Source organism: Mobula hypostoma, chromosome 7 (assembly GCF_963921235.1).
Source record: "Mobula hypostoma chromosome 7, sMobHyp1.1, whole genome shotgun sequence".
NCBI classification, from domain to species: Eukaryota; Metazoa; Chordata; class Chondrichthyes; order Myliobatiformes; family Myliobatidae; genus Mobula; species Mobula hypostoma.
This window is the reverse complement of record NC_086103.1, coordinates 129,940,682-129,960,376: the sequence shown is the minus strand read 5'-3', so window position 1 is coordinate 129,960,376 and position 19,695 is coordinate 129,940,682. Positions and strand designations below refer to the sequence as shown.

General features: G+C 42.8%; 1 protein-coding gene across 2 annotated transcripts in view; it reads left to right on the top strand.

The window, feature by feature from the left end:
- The first annotated feature begins 253 nt into the window (after positions 1-253).
- Positions 254-19,695, top strand: part of creg2 (cellular repressor of E1A-stimulated genes 2) — a 51,955-nt gene continuing 32,513 nt past the window's right edge. For both annotated transcript variants that reach the window (XM_063053999.1, XM_063053998.1), the window contains exon 1: positions 254-905. In XM_063053999.1, the coding sequence (XP_062910069.1) occupies positions 438-905 (468 nt within the window). In that variant the 5' untranslated portion in view covers positions 254-437. The remainder of the gene's footprint in view (positions 906-19,695) is intronic.

Here is a 19,695-nt window from a genome sequence, read left to right as displayed (position 1 = left end):
AAACAAGGACTCTGTAGATGCAGCCCCCTCCCACCCTTTTATTCTGGCGTCTTACCCCCTTCCTTTTCAGTCCTGTAGAAGGGTCTCGGCCCAAAATGTCAACTGTTCATTCATTAACTTTGAAGCTGACTGACCTGCTGAAGTTTAAAATTAGGAGCATTTTGTGTGTGTTACTCTTGATATCAGATGGAATGTTTGCCAATGAGTGTAACAAAAAAGAAAAAGTTGACGAGAACATTTTGACTGCAAAAAATCTCTAATTGTATTTCTTTCCGATTTTGAGTAAGAGCCGCTGACAACGTTTAAGACACCACGCTGGAAAAACGAGAGTGCGTCTCACATTCGCCACCAGATGGTGGTGCTTTCAAGTGGAGCGGCGCTGGAAGAAACGGTATTTTTTTGGTGTTTATTGAGCTGTTTACCAGCAGACAGGAGCCATGGCCGTATGGTCTCTGTTTACAGTGGTCTTGCTAGCTTGGATGGTGCACCGCAGCCGCGGCTACGTGATCGTTAACTCCGTGTCCTGGGCTGTCACGAACCAGGAGGGGACGGTGTCCACCGAGGACGAGGAGGAGGACGGGGAAGTCCTGCCCAACCGGCTGTTCCAGAGCGGCAGCAACGGCGGCAGCATCTGGAAAGCCCCTTACCCCGCCGCCGTCTACCAGCCGCAGCCACAGCAGCAGGACGACAGTGGAGAGCCCCGCGCCGTGGCAAAACTGCAGAGTCACAAAGAAGCGCACGGTTTCCCCTCCAGGATGTTCTCCTACCGCAGAGATGCACTGAGTGTGAAGGGGTTCGGACAGACACCCTCCGAGCCGCCTCATCGGAGGAGAGCACGGATCGCACGCCACCTGCTTCAGTCCAGTAACTGGGGCTTCCTGGCCACTCTCTCCAGCCTGGAAAAGGTAGAGGCAACTCCCCGTTCCCCTTGCACCCTTTCATGCCGGACAGATACAGATACATTGCATTGCTTTTCAAAGTTGTCTTTACAATGCTGATAGACACAGCCGTGACTACGCTGCGGCAGAGTTCGATAACTTTGAAAGATTATTCCCCTTGAATGATACAAAATGCAGTTTGTTTGAGTATTGTATCCAGCTCGAAAAAAAACTGCAGGTTTCTAACACTGTGCAGTTCCCAGCAGATTTCTGCACGGTTGAAAGATTGTTTTAGCAATGTTGTTAAGTATGGAGGAATGAATCACATCAATCAGAGGCAGATACAGAGCCAATCGTCTATCTCTAGTACAACTGCTGTATATTATGTTAGTAAAAAGGTGCAAGTACTCACTGGGGAGAGAGATTTCAGCGCCGTATTTCAGGGAAAAAACATTTTACATACAGATAGTTTGGTGTATAGGAAAGACTATTGGCCATCTCATTTGTTTACTTTGTGGAGTACTGTAATGGTTTTCATAAACAGAATAAGGCAAGTACAACGCTATCCTTATAACATTCAATGCAGCCTTTAAATATGCATTTCAGTCAAATTGGTCCAATCCTACTAATGTATAACCTCTTGGTTCCAAGAACATTTTCATCCTCAGTAATGGTGGGGTCCAATATTTGTGTTCTGACGATGACGCTGAAATATTTATAATTACATTCAACCAGAAGTGATCCATCTCAGATCCCCATCATCACAAGTTGATCTTCAGTCAATTTTAGTTCATTCCACACAACTCTGAGAAAGCAGACCTGACACTACAGTATACATCAAAGGCCATGGTACCAGACAACATCCTGGCTGTCATACTGAAAATTTGTATCTATGAATTAGCTTTGCTCTGGCCAAGTTGTTCCAGTACCATCACAACACTGGCTTCTCTGACAACGTGGAAAATTGCCCAGGCTTGATCAGTTTACCAAAAGCAAGACAATTTCAATCCAACTCGTTCTCACTCAATCAACATTAACAAAGTTATGAGAGATATGATTAACAGTGCTGTGAAGCAATGCTTATACACCAAGTAACTGCTCAATCATGCCCTTTCTGGGTGTTGCCAGGGCTCATTCAGACCTCAAGCCTTGACCTGCACGTAAACCATTGATCTGAATTCCAGAGTTGATGTGAGAATGACTAACTTTGACATCCAGGCAATGTTTGACTCGGTATGGTAAAACAGAAGTCAAGGGGCATCGGAAGGAAAGTAGTACAGTAATTGGAGTCATACTTCACACAAGGGAAGATGATGTGGTTGTTAGAGGTCATCGTCCCAGCCCAAGATATCACTGCAGGAACTTCTCATAACAACGTCCTTGTCCCAACCATCTTCAACTGCACCATCAATGATCTTCCTTTAGTCATATGGGCAGAAATGTATATGTTTGATAACAATTGCAAAATATTTAATTCCGTTTGCAACAGCTCAACAAATGAATAGGTCTCTGTCTGCGTACTTCAAAGTGAGACAACATTTATGCATAAGGCCACAACTGTCTACAACAAATGAGTCTTATCGCTTACTCATGGCATTTAATGGCATTACACTGCTGAGTCATTTATTATAAACATCCCAAGACTAACCATTTACCAGAATCTCAAATTGGGTCAGCCAAAATTTGGGCAGGAAAAAGCTTGGCACACTGTAGTGAGGAACTCACCGCCTACTGACCCAAAGCCCATGCATTATCTACAGGTCATGAATCAGGATGGGATCATCTCCACTTGCCTTGTTGAGAGAGAGGCTCACAGTTGGTCGAGGTTGACCATGGATGTTACGCCCCAGCTGTCTGCATAATGCACAAGCAACGGACTCCCTCTCTCCACACAGCTGATGAATCCAAATGAACAGCGGAGACCGATAGAGTTTCGCACCAGCCGGAGTTTCCAGTCAGCATTGAACTCAACATGGACCACCTTAGGGACTCCAGCTTTTGATTTTTCTTGGGGTTTACTCCCAAACCCTTCTCCATGATTGGGTATAACCGCAGGGCAGCAAAGGGATCAGAGCTGCCCTTCTTCCAGATGAGCTGCCAACCATGGCTGATGAGCCCCATCTGCCCGAAGCGACTGGTTTTCAGGTATCAGTAACCCGCCTTTTCCCCTTCATCTGTCGGTAGAAATGGTTCTGCCTGGCTTAATAGCTAAGCCACAGGTGAAGGCTGTGAGCTGGACTTGGCTTTCAGAGACTATTTGATGCAATTGGGAACATTTAATAGTTAGTGGGAGCTTATCCCCACTACCACCCCGGCTATAGCAACCTTGAGGAATTTTGTTGAGAACACCGGCAAAAATGCATAAAACTCAATGCCATTCCTGGACAAGTGAGCCTGCCTGATTAGCTCCCCATCCATCATCGGAAGCATTCATTCCTTCCTCTACCATTACACAGTAACTGCAACTTGTGTCAATTGAAAACGCTGACAACATCTCCCAAATTCTTGACCTCTATCACCATAGATGGCAGGACCTCTTAACACCTCACCACCTGCAGATTCTCCTGTGAAACACCCCATCCTGCCAATCCTTCATTGAGACTTGGCATAAATTCTGTAATTCTTCACCTAAAAGCAATGTAGAATTAACTCTTCCTATGGTCCACTCTTCTCTCCTATCAGATTCATTCCTCTCCAGCATTTTACCTTTCCTTCCCACCAGATTTTGTCGTGGTTTCTCATTTCTCATAAACGACAAGGAGACGCAGAAAACTCGTCAAGACGTTTTAAACTTTAATTTGCAAATCAAAGCTGAGACAATCAGAAAGCTAGTAGCTGACTGCCCGTGGAGGCTTGTACACAGCATTTTTTATAGCAATTTTCCTATCTTAGCTACATTATCGTATCCAGTCAGCCTGTGATTACATATCATCAATATATCCGCTCTCGACTTTCCACTATTGTTTTACTCCCCAACTTAATCATGTCCTAGTTTACATTTTAGACCATATGTCGTCTCATCCCTAACCACAGTTATTTCTTAATTAGTCTTGTGTTGACATACTGCCACATATTTCATCACCTTACTCGCCACCGTTATCTTTCTACTTGGTTTCATTCTAGTTCTCTTCATGAATTAATAGTGAACAGGTCAAAACTCATGGCTACATAGTGAATAACTTCTATTGAGCTAGCAGTGGTTACATAGTAAATATAGAAAATACAATGTGTGCATTTGAGTAAATACTGTTGAGTAAATACTGTAATACATAGAAAATACAATGCATGCATTTGCGTTTTCCAATAGTTTCACCTATCACCTTCTAGCTATCCTCCTTCCTCTCCCCCCCCCCCCCATCTTTTCACTCTGGCATCTTCCCCCTTCCTTTCCAGTCCCGAAGAGAGGTGGCAGCCCAAAATGTCGACTGTTTATTCATTTCCTTGGGTGCTGCCTGACCTGCTGAGTTCCTCCAGCATTTTGTATGTGTTACCTTATTTGAAGTCTACATAATTTCAAAAAGCTCCCACCTCCTTATCAAGGGCAGGTTGCAATGGGCATTAATTGCTGGCCGGTAATGTCCACCTTTTGATTATCCATTATTTATAAATAATCTCAGAAGCCAACAGTCTCATCCCAAGAACTAACCAAAAGAATCATGCTGCACTGATTTCAAGACAAGTTCTCTATATTCTTTCTTAGCTAGAGACTGAAATTGAACAGAGTATTCCAAGTACAATTTCACTAAATCCTTGTATAATTACATCAAAGTGTTTTGGTCTCCAACTTCTTTGAAGAAGAGTCTACATGCCATTAAAACCCTAAGTGTTTTGTGACCCACAACACCCAACATTTAACAGTTATTGTTACTTAAGAAATATCTTGTTCTTCTCTTCATTCTACTAAAGTGAGTAACCTTGTATTTTGTCATATTTTATTCCATCTGGCTCTTGCAGACTCCTTTAACTGGTCCATGGTCATTTGTGAACCTTCACATCAGAATTTCTACCAAGTTTTGTATCATCAACAAACTGAGATATATTATCATTTACCTTTTATTTAAGTCCTTGATTGTAAGTAGCTGAAGACTATTCCCTGTGCCACTCTAGTAACAACTTGCCAACTTAATAAAAAAACAAATTATTCCGACATTATGTTGTCAATTAACCTTTCTTCTATCCATGTTGATAACTACCAAACATTCATGTCGTTCTTGATCAAATATGTTTTACAAGCTACATACACCGCATCTCTGTTAATTATCATAAATAGTTTTTAGATTTGTAATACATAATTTGCCTTTCATAAAATTATTTTATCTCTGCACAATTGTAGTATGGATTTGTTAAGTGCCCTGTAGAAAGGTTCTTAAAAATGGATTGTAGCATGTGTATGGAAACTGATGACATGGTAATTGGCCTGTACTTCTATTTTTCTCCCTCCATTCATAAGACCATAAGGTATGGGAGCAGAATTAGGCCATTTGGCCCATCGAGTCTGCTCTCCCATTTCATCATAGCTGACCCATTTTCCCTCTCAGCCTCAATCTTCTGCCTTCTTCCTGTATCCCTTCATGCCCTGACCAATCAAGACTCTGTCAACCTCTGCCTTAAATATACATATGGACTTGGCCTCCACAGCTGCCTGTTGCAAAGAATTCCACAGATTCACCACTCTCTGGCTAAACAATTTCCTTCTCATTTCTGTTCTAAAAGGATTCCCCTCTATTCTTAACCTCTGTCCTCTGGTCTTAGACTCTCCCGCCATAGGAAATGTCTTCTCCACATCCACTCTATCAAAACCTTTCACCATTCAATAGGTTTCAGTGAGGTCATCCCTTATTCTTCTGAATTCCAGTGAATACAGACCTAGAGGCATCAAATGCTGTGCACTAGACAAGCTGTTCAAACCTGGAATCCGTTTCGTGAACCTCCTTTGAACCCTCTCCAGTTTCAGCACATCCTTTCTAAGACTGGAGAGAGTCTAGAGGAGGTTCACAAGGATGATTCCAGGAATTAAGGGGTTAACATATGAGGAGATTTGGCAACTTTGGGCCTATATTCACTGGAATTTAGAAGAGGGGATCTCATTGAAACCTAGATAAGATGGGTATGGAGAAGATGTTTCCAATAGTGGTGGTGTCCTGAACTAGAGGGTACAGCCACAAGATTGAGGGGCAACCTTTTAAAAATGAGGTAAGGAGGAATTCTTTTAGCTAGAGAGTAGTGAATCTGTGGAATGAAAGCTGTGAAGGCCAAGTCCATGGGAATATTTAACGCAAAAGTTGATAGTTTCCTGATTCAAAGGATATGGCAAGAAGGCAGGTGTATGGGGTTGAATGGGATCCAAGATCAGCCATGATGGAATGGTGGAGCAGACTCAAAGGGCTGAATGGCCTAATTCTGCTCCAATGTCTTATGGTTTTACAAGGTGCCCATTGTTTGCCTCCTGCCAGTCAGCCACTGCTTTATCCATGCTAGAATCTTTTCTGTAATACCATGGGCTTATAGCTCCTCATGTGTGGCATGTTGTCAAAGGCCTTCAGAAAATCCAAGTACACAATATCCATTGACTATTCTTTGTCTCTCCTGCTTGTTTTTTCTTCAAAGAATTCCAACAGATTTGTCAGGCAAGATTTTCCCTTGAGGAAACTATTCTGACTGCATCCTGTTTTATCATGTGCCTCCAAGTATCCCCAAATCACATCCTTAACAACTGACTCCAACATCTTCCCAACCACTGAGGTCAGACTAACCAGCCTATAATTTCCTTTCTTCTGTCTCTCTCCCTTCTTAAAGAGTTGACTGGTATTTGCAAATTTCCAGTCTTTTGGAACCATTCCAGAATTTTGTAATTCTTGAAAGATCATTACTAATGCCTCCATAATCTCTTCAGCCCCTTCTTTCAGAGCCCTGAGCTGTACACCATGTGGTCCAGGTGACTTATCTACCTTCAGACCTCTCAGTTTCCTAAGAACTTTCACCCTAGTAATCGTAACTTCATGCCTCCTGACACTTGGAACTTCTACCATGCTGCTCATGTCTTCCACAGTGAAGACTAATGCAAAATGCTTATTCAGTTCATCCGCTATTTCCTCATCCTCCATTACTACCTCTCCAGCATCGTTTTTCAGCTGCCTGTTATCAATTCTTGCCTCACTTTTACACTTCATGTATCTGAAGAAACTTCTGGTATCCTCTTTAATATTACTGGCTAGCTTACTTTAGTATTCCATATTTACCTTCTTAATGACATTTTTAGTTGTCTTCTGTTAGTATTTAAAAGCTTTCCAATCTGCTAACTTCCCACTAACTTTTGCTCTATTATATGCCCTCTCTTTGGCTTTTATGTTGGCTTTGACTACTCCAGATAGCCATGATTATGTCATCTTGCCTTAGAATACTTCTTCCTCTGTGATATAAATATCCTGTGCCTTCCAAATTGCTTCCAGAAATTCCAGCCATTGCTGTCTGCCATCATCCTTGCCAGTGTTCTTTTCCAATCAGTTGTGGCCAACTCCTCCTGCTTTATGCCTCTGAAATTCCCTTTCCTCCACTGTAATACTGATACTCTGACTTTGGCTTCTCCTCCTCAAATTTCAGGGGAAATTTGATCATATAATTATCACTTTCCCCTAAGGATTCTGTTACCTTAAGCTCTCTAATCGATTCCAGTTCATTGCACAACACCCATTCCATAAAAGCTGATGCCCTTGTGGGCTCAACCATGAGCTGCTCTCAAAAGCCATCTTGTAGGCATTCTAGAAAGTTCCCCTCTTGGGATCCAGTACCAACCTGATTCTCCCAATCTATCTGTATATTGAAATCCCCTGTAACTATTGTAACATTCCCCTTTTACCATGCATTTTCTACCTCCCATTTTAATTTGTGGCCAACATCTTTATTACTGTTTGGCGATCTGTATATCACTCCCATTGGGGTCTGCTTTCCCTTGGAGTTCCTTAGTTCTATCAATGGTTCAGCATCTCTTTCTAATGATCTGATTTAATTTTTTACCAACAGAGCAACGCCACCCCCTCTGCCTTGTTTTTCCTTATGATACAATGTGTATCCTTGGACATTAAGCTCCAAGCTATAGTCTTCTTTAAGCCATAAGTCAATGATGCGTACAACATCATACAATGCCAATCTCTAACTGTTCCACAAGTTCATATACCGTTTTCCATATACTGCGCACATTCAAATATAACACCTTCAGTCCTGTACTCACCTTTTCGATTTTGTCCACTTTTTACGTTGCAACTCATCCTGTTGACTGCAATTTTGCCCCATCATCAGCCTCCCCTTGCTAGGAGTCTCACTACAACCTGCATCTGTTTGTAAACCAACTACCTCATCCTCAGCAGTATCATTCTGGTTCGCATTCCCCTGCCCAATTTTTTAAACCCTCCTGAAAAACCCTAGCAAACCTGCCTGCAAGGATATTGGACCCTCTTGGGTTCAGGTGTAACCTATCCCTTTTGTACAGGTCATACCTTCCCCAGCAGAGATCCCAAAATTCCATAAATCTGAATCCCTGCCCCCTGCAACAATTCCTCAGCCACATATTCATCTGCAAAATCATCCTATTATTACCCTCAATGGTACTTTGCAAGGGCAGCAATCCAAAGATTACTACCCCAGAGGTCTTGCTTTTCAGCTTTCTACCAAGCACCCTAAAATCTCTCTTTAGAACCTCCTCACCATGTCAATCTATGTCATTGGTTCCAATATGTACCAAGACTTCTAGCTGCTCACCCTCGCCCTTGAAAATGCCATGGACATGATCCGAGACATCCCTGATCCTGGCGCCAAGGAGGCAACATACCATCTGGATGTCTCTATCGTGCCTGCAGAACCTTGTCTCTGTTCCTCTGACTAAGGAATCTCCTATCAACACTGCAGCCCTCTTTACCTCTCTGCTTTTCTGAGCCACAGCACCAGACTCAGTGCCTGCGACCCGGTCACTGTGGCTCCCCTGTTAGGTCGACCCCTCAATACTATCTAAAGTTGTATACTTATTATTGAGGGGAATGGCCACATGTGTTCTCTGCACTGGCTGTACATTTCCCCTCCTTCTCTTGACAGTCACACAGTTACCCATCTCCTGCAACCTAAGGGTGATTATCTCCCTGTAGTTCCTGTCTATCACCTCCTCATTCTCCCATATGAGTCAAAGGTCATCGAGCTGCTGCTCCAGCTCTTTCCTTAATATATTCTCTCAGGAGCTGCTACTCTGTGCACCTGGTGCAGATGTGTTTACCTGGGAGACATCCAGTCTCCCAGACTTCTCACATCCCACACAAAGTGCAAAACACTGTCCCAGAGCCATTCTCCCTAATCTACTATGCCCTAGGAACACTGAGGCTGTCTACAAGAAGGGTCAGAGCTGTCTCTATTTCCTGAGGAGACTGAGGTCCTTTAACACCTGCCGGACGATACTGAGGATGTTCTACGAGTCTGTGGTGGCCAGTGCGATCATGTTTGCTGTTGTGTGCTGGGGCAGCAGGCTGAGGGTAGCAGGCACCAACAGAATCAACAAACTCATTCGTAAGGCCAGTGATGTTGTGGGGATGGAACTGGACTCTCTCACGGTGGTGTCTGAAAAGAGGATCCTGTCCAAGTTGCATGCCATCTTGGACAATGTCTCCCATCCACTACATAATGTACTGGTTGGGCACAGGAGTACATTCAGCCAGAGACTCATTCCACCGAGATGCAACACAGAGCGTCATAGGAAGTCATTCCTGCCTGTGGCCATCAAACTTTACAACTCCTCCCTTGGAGGGTCAGACGCCCTGAGCCAATAGGCTGGTCCTGGACTTATTTCCTGGCATAATTTACATATTACTATTTAACTATTTATGTTTTTTTTACTATTTAATTATTTATGGTGCAACTGTAACAAAAACCAGTTTCCCCCGGGATCAATAAAGTATGACTATGACTGTAACAGGAATGAACAAATAAGGAGGGAGGGAGGGAGAGGGAGAGAGAGAAAGAGAGAGGGGGGTGGGGAGAAGAGAGAGAGAGAGAAGAAAAAACATTCTTAAACACCAACACACTCCAAAACAATGGCCACTCTGCTTACATTTGAATTATTTTTATTGGCCCTTCTCATGAATCCCTCTTGCTGACTGTTTGCTCCTCAACTCAGAGAAACTGCAGTGAAACTCTGCCTTTAAGATCTCGATCGCCCTCCTGAATAACTGGTATTTCTTTTGACGCACCCCTTACGTGGATTGTCCAACTCAGAGAAAACTGGCGCGAAGATTTGCTTCTAAATCTTGATCGCGGACCTGACTGAAGGGTATTTCTTTTCATGAGGGAACTCATGAAAGTAGCAGAGAGAGGTACAGAAGGTAGCTCTATTCACGAGTAGTAGTGTTACATTTACTAATTTCCAATCACTGGGAAGATTATAGAAAATGGAGAACTCTAGCACAATGTCACTAACACATCCACTTTCTAAGCAGGCACCTTCATTGGAACATTAGGTCAGGTCTATGGATTTGTTGGATTTTAATTCTTTTAATTTGCTCAGGATATCTTCTTTAATAGTTTTGGTTACTTCACTATCACTATCAGAATGGTCATAGTGTTGCTAAACTGTAGTGGTACTACCAAATGAGGGGAGAGACGTACCCATCGTACATTAGGCAGGGTCCACTACTCTGTAATTTCTTCGTTTTTGTGCTTTGGAAGTGCCGTACCTGACCATGATGTGACCAGTCAGGGTGCTTTCAGCAGTACATCGGTGGCATTTTTTTTGAGTGTTCGGTTTCCAGAGCCTCCTGAGGAAGTAAAGGCCCTGGTGTACCCTTCTTGTAATTGCATCTATGTGCTGGGCCCAGGAGAAGTCATCTGGTAAGTTAACACCCAAAAATTTAGAGCTGCTGGCTCTCTCCATCACTAATCCCCTGATATAGACTGGCACATGTTCACCCCTCCCCCTCCCCTACCTGAAGTCAACCGTCTGCTCTTTAGTTTTGCTGCTATTGAACGAGAAGCTGTTGTTGTTGCAGGACCACTTAAACAGGTGACTTAGTTGCTCCTGTACGCTGACTCATTGCCACCTGTGATTCACTCCAGCAGCAAGTAATATCATCAGCAATTGTGAAGATAATGTTGCACCTACGCTTGGCACACAGTCCAGTGTGTATAGAGAATAGAGCAGGGGGCCAAGCATGCGGCCTTGAGGTGCACCTATGTTGATTGTCAGTAGAGAAGAGATGTTGTTACCATTCTTCACTGACTGAGGTTTGCCAATGAGAAATTCAAGTATGAAGTTGCAGAGAGAGGTACAGAAGTCCAGGTCTTGAAGCTTGATGATGAGATTGAACAGGATCATTATGTTGAGCTGTAGTCAATGAATAAGTTCATCAGCTACAGCTGATGTATGAGTTCCTGTTGTCCAGATGGTCCCAAGCAGAGTGAACAGTGATTGGAATCGTATGTGCTGTTGACCCATTGTGTGGTGGGCAAACTGTAGTGGATCCAGGCCACCTCTGAGGCAAGAATTGAATTATTCTGTAACCAACCTCTTGAAGCACTTCATTATAATTCATTACCTGATGCTGTCATACAGGCAGGTCACCATGCTCTGCTTGGTTGCCCACCACTTCAGACATTTTTGTGCGTTTTGCATTGTGCATACCAACTATTTGTTTGGTATTTTAAATGATTTCTTTATCTCCTACTATAGATGACCTTAAAAGCCATAAGATATAGGAGCAGATTTATGCTATTTGGCCCATTGAATATGCTCCCCCATTTCATCATGGCTGATCCATTTTCCCTCTCAGCCCCATTTTCCTGCCTTCTCCCTGTATCCCTTCATGTATTTGGGCTACCCATTACCCATCAAGAATCTATCAACCTCTGCCTTAAAGACATGGCCTCCACAGCCACCTATGGCACGAATTCCCCAGGTTCACCACTCTCTAAATAAAGAAATTCCTCCTCATCTACGTTCTAAAAGAACACCCCTCTATTCTGAGGCTGTGTCCTTTGGTTCTAGACTCTCCCATCATAGGAGACATCCTCCCCATGTCCACTCTATTGAGGCCTTTCAACGTTCGATAGGTTTCAATGAGGTCACCGCTCATTCTTCTGAATTTTAGTGAGTACAGGCCCAGAGCCATCAGATGCTCTTCATATAATAAATCAATCCTGGAATCTTTTTAGTGAACATCCTTTGAACCCGCTCCAGTCTCAGCACATCCTTTCTAAGATGAGGGGCCCAATTCTGCTCACAGTACTCCAAGTGAGGCCTCACCAGTGCATTATAAATATTCAACATTACATCGTTGTTTTTATATTCTAGTCCTCTTGAAATGAATGCTAACATTGCATTTGCCTTCCTCACCACCACTCAATCTGCAAATTAACCTTTAGGGAATGCTGCACAAAAACCCTTTGCACCTCAGTTTTTTGAACTTAGTCTCCATTTAGAAAATAGTCTACCCTTTTCTTCTACCAAATTGCATGTCATACACTTCCTGACACTGTATTCCATCTGCCAACTCTCTGTCCATTTTCCCAATCTAAGTCCTTCTGTAGCCTCTCTAGTTCCTCAAAACTACTTTCTCTCCAGCTATCTTTGTACCTTCCACAAACTTTGTAACGAAGCCGTCAATTCCATCATTCAAGTCATTGACCTATAACGTAAAAAGAATCGGTCCCAACACAGACCCCATGTGGAACAGTACTAGTCACCAGAAGCCAATCAGAAAAGGTTCCCTTTATTCCCACTCCTTGCCTCCTACCAATCAGATACTGTTTTATCAATGTTCGTATCTTTCCCTTAATACCATGGGCTTGTTAAGCAGCCTCATGTGTGGTACCTTATCAAAGGCCTTCTGAAAATCCAAGTGAATATCATCCACCAATTCCCCTTTGTGTATCCTGCTTGTTATTTCTTCAAAGAATTTCAACACAGATTTGTCAGGTAAGATTTTCCCTTGAGGAAACCATGCCTACTACTTTGTCAACTTCCCAACCACTGAGGTCAGACTAACTGGCATACCATACCACCCACTCTCTCTAACTGCCTGTGCTTTCAATACAATATGGACATTAAGCTCCCAGTTATAATCATGTCTCAGCCGGGATTCAGTGATGCCTATAACACCATACATGCCAATCTGTATCTGTGCTACAAGTTCATCTACCTTTTTCTGTATACTGGATGCTTCCAAATATAACACCATCAGTCCTGTATTCACCTTTTTCAATTTTGTCTGCCTTTTACATTGCACCTCATCCTGTTGACTGCAGTTTTGTCCTACCATCACTTCTCCTTGCTAGGAGTCTCACTACACACTGCCTCTGTTTGTAAACCAACTACCTCATCCTCAGCACTATCACCCTGGTTCTCATCTCCCTGCCAAATTCTTTTAAACCATCCCGAACAACTCTAGCAAACCTGCCCGCAAGATATTGGACCCTCCCAGGTTCAGGTGTAGCCCAACCCTTTTGTACAGGTCATACCTTCCCCAGAAATGACCTAATGATCCATAAATCTGAACCACTGCCCCCTGCACCAATTCCTCAGCTACGTATTCACCTGCCATATCATCCTAGTCTTACCCGCACTGGCACATGGCACGGGCAACAATCCAGAGATTACTACCTTGGAGATCCTGTTTCTCAGCCTTCTACTTGGCTCCCCAAAATCTCTCTTCAGGACCTCCTCATCTTGTCTACCTATGTCATTGGTTATCTTTGACTTCACCCACTTTTAATCTTAATTCACTTCTCTGATGTGTATTTTTGATTGCCCAATACTTGTTCTAAAATGCTGACAAACTCAAATGTACCAGATTTCTTTCTAAAGATGGATATTGTTTTCTGATTCACTTTTTAATTCATTTCTATATTTTTCTGTGCTTTGTGTCTGTCCATGGTGAATGTCAGTCCAGACTTTAGGACCTATGGTAATTGGTACATGCCATGAGAAGGCAGCACCCAAAGGTCTGGTGGTCTCTGCGAACTAATCCTTTTCCACCACTTACTGTTGCTTCAGTTCACAAGGATGTGCTGAACAAGACATGAAACATGAAACAATGATCACACAGCAAAGGGGGTGAGAAAAGGATCATTTTTTACAAATGTTTTAATCATTTAAAAGGCCACTAACTGAGGATAGGAATATAAATATATAATTTAGGTAGATGCTGAAATATAAATCGGCAGTGAATGAAACTGAGCTTCAAAATCCATTATTTTTATGTGGGTGGATTGTACGTAGTTGTGTTGGTTTACTCAGTAGTAATTATGGATAATATTCCATTAAATGCTCACTTAAAGTATCAAAGCATTAGATTTTCATGATACTTTACAGTGAAATAAATTCTTTAATAGCTTAAGCCCACATCAATTCAAGTGCTTTCTCTTGATTCTGTTGGAGATGACTTTCGCAGTCCATCTCTGCAGGAGAACTGAATTATTGATTGTGATTTCTGCATTGAACTATGTTTCTCAATAAATACTGAAGTTACCATCTGTTCAGTGATGTAATCAGGACAAATACAGGGAGCTTTTGCCCATATAACAGTGCAAAATCCTGAGCGAGTGTATACCCAATGCAGAAAGTTGGGTACACAAGTCTACGTTGAAGGTTCAGAGGAAGGTAAAAAGATACGATCAATAGAGCTGTACCTCACAGCTCCTGGGACCCAGCTTCAATCCTGAACTCCTCTTTGTTTCCCCTGGGTGCTACTGCACCCCTAGTACACTGTATGTGGGTTGGTATGTTAAACTATAAATTGCCCATAGTGTGTAAGTGAGAGGTCACATTTGAGGGTAGCTAATGGGAACATGTGGAGACAAAGGAAAAAAACGTAGGGGGATTGGAACCCTTTGTGAGTTGGCATTGACTTGTTGGGCTGGAATGCCTTCTGTCTGCATCGTAAAGAAATATGGAGATATAAATGGAGAAGGCGTCTTTCAGGTAAGATGTGCAACTAAGCGTTCACTTGCTGTCTTTGGTGCACAAACATTTAAGATCCATAATACACAAAAGTTCAACCCATATTGAAATTTCAAATTAGAGCATGGGTCTTATCCCTGGTATACTTGTGAATATACATCTGGAAGCAACAGGTAAGAAGGTAAGAACTGACTTGTCATCATAGCCTGTTTGCTGTTTGTGGAAGCTTGCTGTGCTTTTTAGCTATCATTAGTAACTACATTCTAAAGCAGCGGTCCCCAACCATCGGGACGTGGACCGGTACCGGGCTGCAAAGCATGTGTGACCGGGCCACGAGGAAACGATATGACTCGGCTGCACCTTCCCTCATTTCCTGCCACGCACTGTTGAACTTGAACATAGGTTGCCAACTGTCCCATATTTGCCAGGACATCCCGTATATTGGGCTAAATTGGTTTGTCCCAAACGGGACTGCCCTTGTCTTGTATTTCCCCTGCAAAGGTAGAACATTCCTATGGAACTTTTCATGCTGAAATGGCGTAAAGTGAAGAAGCAATTATGATTAATTTATATGGGAAAAATTTTTGAGCATTCCCAGACCCAAAAAAATAACCTACCAAATAACACACAAAACCTAAAATAACTCTAACATATAGTAAAAGCATTAATGGTATGATAAATACACAGCTTATATAAAGTAGAAATAATGTAAGTACAGTGTGGCCAGGAAGATTAAGCCAAAACCGATTTGTGGGGAAAAAATCGGCAAGTACGCGCATGCGCACGTCACATGTACGCACATCACACATGCACACACAGGTGCCCGCGCAAGGCTTCATGGTCATGGTAGTCTTTCTCGGGGTAAATGCAAGTGTCCCATCAACACACACAAAAAATGCTGGTGAATGCAGCAGGCGAGGCAGCATCTATCGGAAGAGGTACAGTCAACTTTTCAGGCCAGGACCCTTCGTCAGGATTTGACTGCTACTTTTGTCCCTTATTTGGGAGTGAGAAAGTTGGCAACCCTAACTGTAAAAGACATGTTGAGGTGAGTTTAACCCCACTTGAACACCCCCCCCCGCCCCCATCGGCCAGTCCGCGGTGCAAAAAAGGTTGGGGGGCCCTGTCCTAAAGTACTTTAGAATGTGCTAAAGTGGTGAAAGGAGTAGTGTTGGACAAGACGTTACTGAATAAGGCAAACTTCTCAGGGTCCAGTCATTCTATGTAGGGCCACATGGAGGTACACAAGAGCAACAAAGCACGATTAAACCATTCTTTTCATGGGGAGTGTGAACAGAATGCTTGAAGCTTTGAACTCACAATGTGGAGTATCACAGCCCTAAACATATGTTCCATTGCTTCGTGGTAAATCACCATGATATGTATAATTAATAATAATATGTAAATGACGACAATCAGATCTAATAAAACAGATTTCCAGCTTCATGCATATACTGTCCCTAATAGTGCCTTGAAAAAAATATTTTTGAGTAGTTGGCAAACATTAAGATTAATGTATTGAGTAGCAGACAAACATTAAAACTGTAAAAACATGTTTAACAAAAAAGTCCTGATGTTTTACACTGAAATGTGATATTGTACTCTCCCCGTGACACTTGAATTGATTGCTACTGCAATGACTCAACAGGCACTTTTGTGAACAGTGTTTATGTTTCGAGTTAAACATTACACAAGAATAGAGCATTGGTACGTCCAGTTACATCTGAATTCATGATTAGGTGTTTGTTCAAGCCTGGTGGCTATTTATTTTATCATGACCTTGAGCGGTTTACCAGTGTGGTATATGATTAGGATAACAGTGGGATGCATTGTTTAGACATCTTATAGACAACAATTTGAAGTCCATGCAGATTAAAACAATCCTTTCAAGAAATTTTTGATTTTAAGCATCCCTTCATGAAATACTGTAATTATTCCTTTAGATGATTACCTTTCATTCCTGGTGTCACATACAGCTGGCAAACATCCATTTGAAATCAGATACTATAAATAGTTTGTCAGCAGTATGCCATTGTTTTCATCGATTTGTGGCAGGTTAGCTGAGCTGTTGAAAATAAATTTACCTCTGTCAAATTGACCAAGTGAGTTTCACTTTACAGGAGCGAGAGTGGGAGAGTTTAAAAGAGTTGGGCCTTGGGGCTTGCTTGTGAGTTTCACTTTATGGGACACAGGATGGAATGAGAGCTGGAGATTTTAAGAGGTAGTCTCGGGGCTTGCTTGTTGGTTTCACTTCTTCATTCTTTTAAATTCCAGTGGGCAGTGCCAGAACCAACTCAAGCTTCTCTCATGTGATGACTGTTTCGTCAAAGGAAGCAAACTAGTGGGCCTTCTCTGCATTTCCTCCAATATTCAATCTTATCCAATCTTCTTTTGAAGTTCCTGCATCTGCCACCCAAAATCTATTTCCAAACACTGACCTCTCCCTTTGAAAAAACTGGTTCTTATATCGCCTATTGTTCTTACACAAATTATTTTAAATCTGCTTCCTTGGTGCTCATTCCACGCCATCCTCCATTACTTGGGTAAGGGCAGGAAAAAATTGAATAATTTTTTTTTTGTTCTGTTCATTCAGTCAGAGAGAAAATTCCTTCCACTTATTAAAAGGCAGGCATTCCTACTTCACAACCTGTAGACAGGCAGTTCAAAGAATGACCTACACAATGTCACCTTGGTTCTCTCTTGATCAGTAAATTTGCTGATGACGCAAAATTAAGAGTTGGTTTCGATTGTGAGAAAGGTTATCCTAGATTACAGGAGGATCTTGATCAATTGAGGTAATGGGTCAAGGGGTGGTGGTTGGGCACTACTGAGTGTATTGGAACAGAGGGACCTGCATTGTTAGTTGAAAGCAGTATCACAGTAGACAGGGTGGTGACAAAGGCATTTAGCATATTGGCATTCATCAGTCAGGGCATCAAGTATAGGAGCTGGGCATTACGTTACAATTGTATAAACCGTTGGTGACACCACACTTGCAGTACTGTGTACAGTTTTTTGTTGCTCTGTTATAAGAAGGATGTGGTTAAACTGGTAAGAGTGCAGATAAGATTTACAGGGATATTACTAGAAACTGAGTTATAGGGAGAAGTTGGCCAAGTTAGGTCTTTGTTCGTTGGAAAATGAGAGTCGACCTTACACAGGTTTATAAAATCACGAGGTGGCATAGTTAAAGTAGCAGTCTTTTCCCCATGGTAGGGGAGGGCATAGATTTAGGGTGAGGGGGAAAGAATTAAAAAGGCCCTGAGGGGCAACATTTTCCACACAGAGGGTGGTGAATATATGGAACAAGCTGCCAGAATAAGTGGTTGAACCAGGTGTAGTAGCATCATTTAAGAAGCATTTGGATAGGTGCAGGTTACAGGGATATGGAGGGGACACGGGAAATTGGGACTAGATGAGAAGGCACCATGGTTGGTATGGACTCGCGCAGAAGGGCCTTTATCTGTGCTCTCTAACACCCGTGCTGTACAATGATTGACGTCTTCAGACAACACATGGTAAAAGTCCTATCTTCTTTGCTTACACTTGTGTATTATGTAATGGAGGTATTAAATACTTGACAGTACCAAGAGCATTCTATGTCTGAACATTTAGTCAAAGCTTTGATATGCTAAACAAGACCACATGTACGAAGGAGCACTACCATTACCATGTTTGCAGAAAATGGTGGCATTTTCTGCTAAATTATACCTTAGAGCACAAAATAATGACGCACAACTCACTGGCACAATACAAAAGAAATGCTTTAAAAGGTCACATTAAGAAGAACTGTCTGATGACTAACTCAGAGTTGTTAAGTTTTACCAACAGGAGATTCAATGTCTGAGAAAATAGGGTTGATCCCCTAGGAATATAAATAAGGAAATCGTCTCCGATACAAACTTAAAAACGAGAAAATCTGCAGTTGCTGGAAATCCAAGCAACACGCACAAAATGCTGGAGAAACTCGGCAGGCCAGGCAGCATCTATGGAAAAGAGTACAGTCGATGTTTTGGGCCGAGACCTTCAGCAGGACTGGAAAAAAGAAGACGAGGAGTTGGAGTTAAAAGGTGGGGAGAGAAGTACAAGGTGGTAGGTGAAACCGGGAGGGGGAGAGGTGAAGTAAAGAGCTAGGAAGTTAGTGAAAGGGATACAGGGCTGGAGAAGGGGGGATCTAATAGGAGAGGACAGAAGGCCATGGAAGAAAGAAAAGGGGGAGGAGCACCAGAGGGAGGTGATGGACAGACAAGGAGATAAGGTGAGAGAGGGAAAAGGGGATGGGGAATAGTGAAGGAAGGCAGGGGGGGCATTACCAGAAGTTCGAAATTGATCTTCCTATCGCCTATCACCTCCCTCATGGTTCCGCGTCCTTCTACTACCCATTGTGTTTTCCCCTATTCCTTCTTCACCTTCCCTGCCTATCCCCTCCTTGCTTCCCCTCCCCCACCCCTTTATCTTTCCCCTTACTGGTTTTTCACCTGGAACCTACCAGCCTTCTCCTTCCCATCCTCCCCCCACCTTCTTTATAGGGCCTCTGCCCTTTCCCTCTTCAGTTCTGACGAAGAGTTCTGACCCGATACGTCGACCGATCTTTTCCACGGATGCTGCGCGACCTGGTGAGATCCTCCAGCATGTTATGAGTGTTGCTTTGATCCCAGCATCTGCAGATTATTTTGTGTTTATGAGAAATCGATGTTCATACCATCAGGTTGGAGGCTACCCAGACGGAATATAAGCTATTATTCCTCCAGTCTGAGTGTGGCCTTATTGTGACAGTAGAGGAGGCCATGGATAGACATGTCGGAATGGGAATGGGAAGTGGAATTAAAATGAGTGGCCACTGGGAGATCCCGCTTGTTCTGGTGGACAAGCTTGTGGGTGATACAA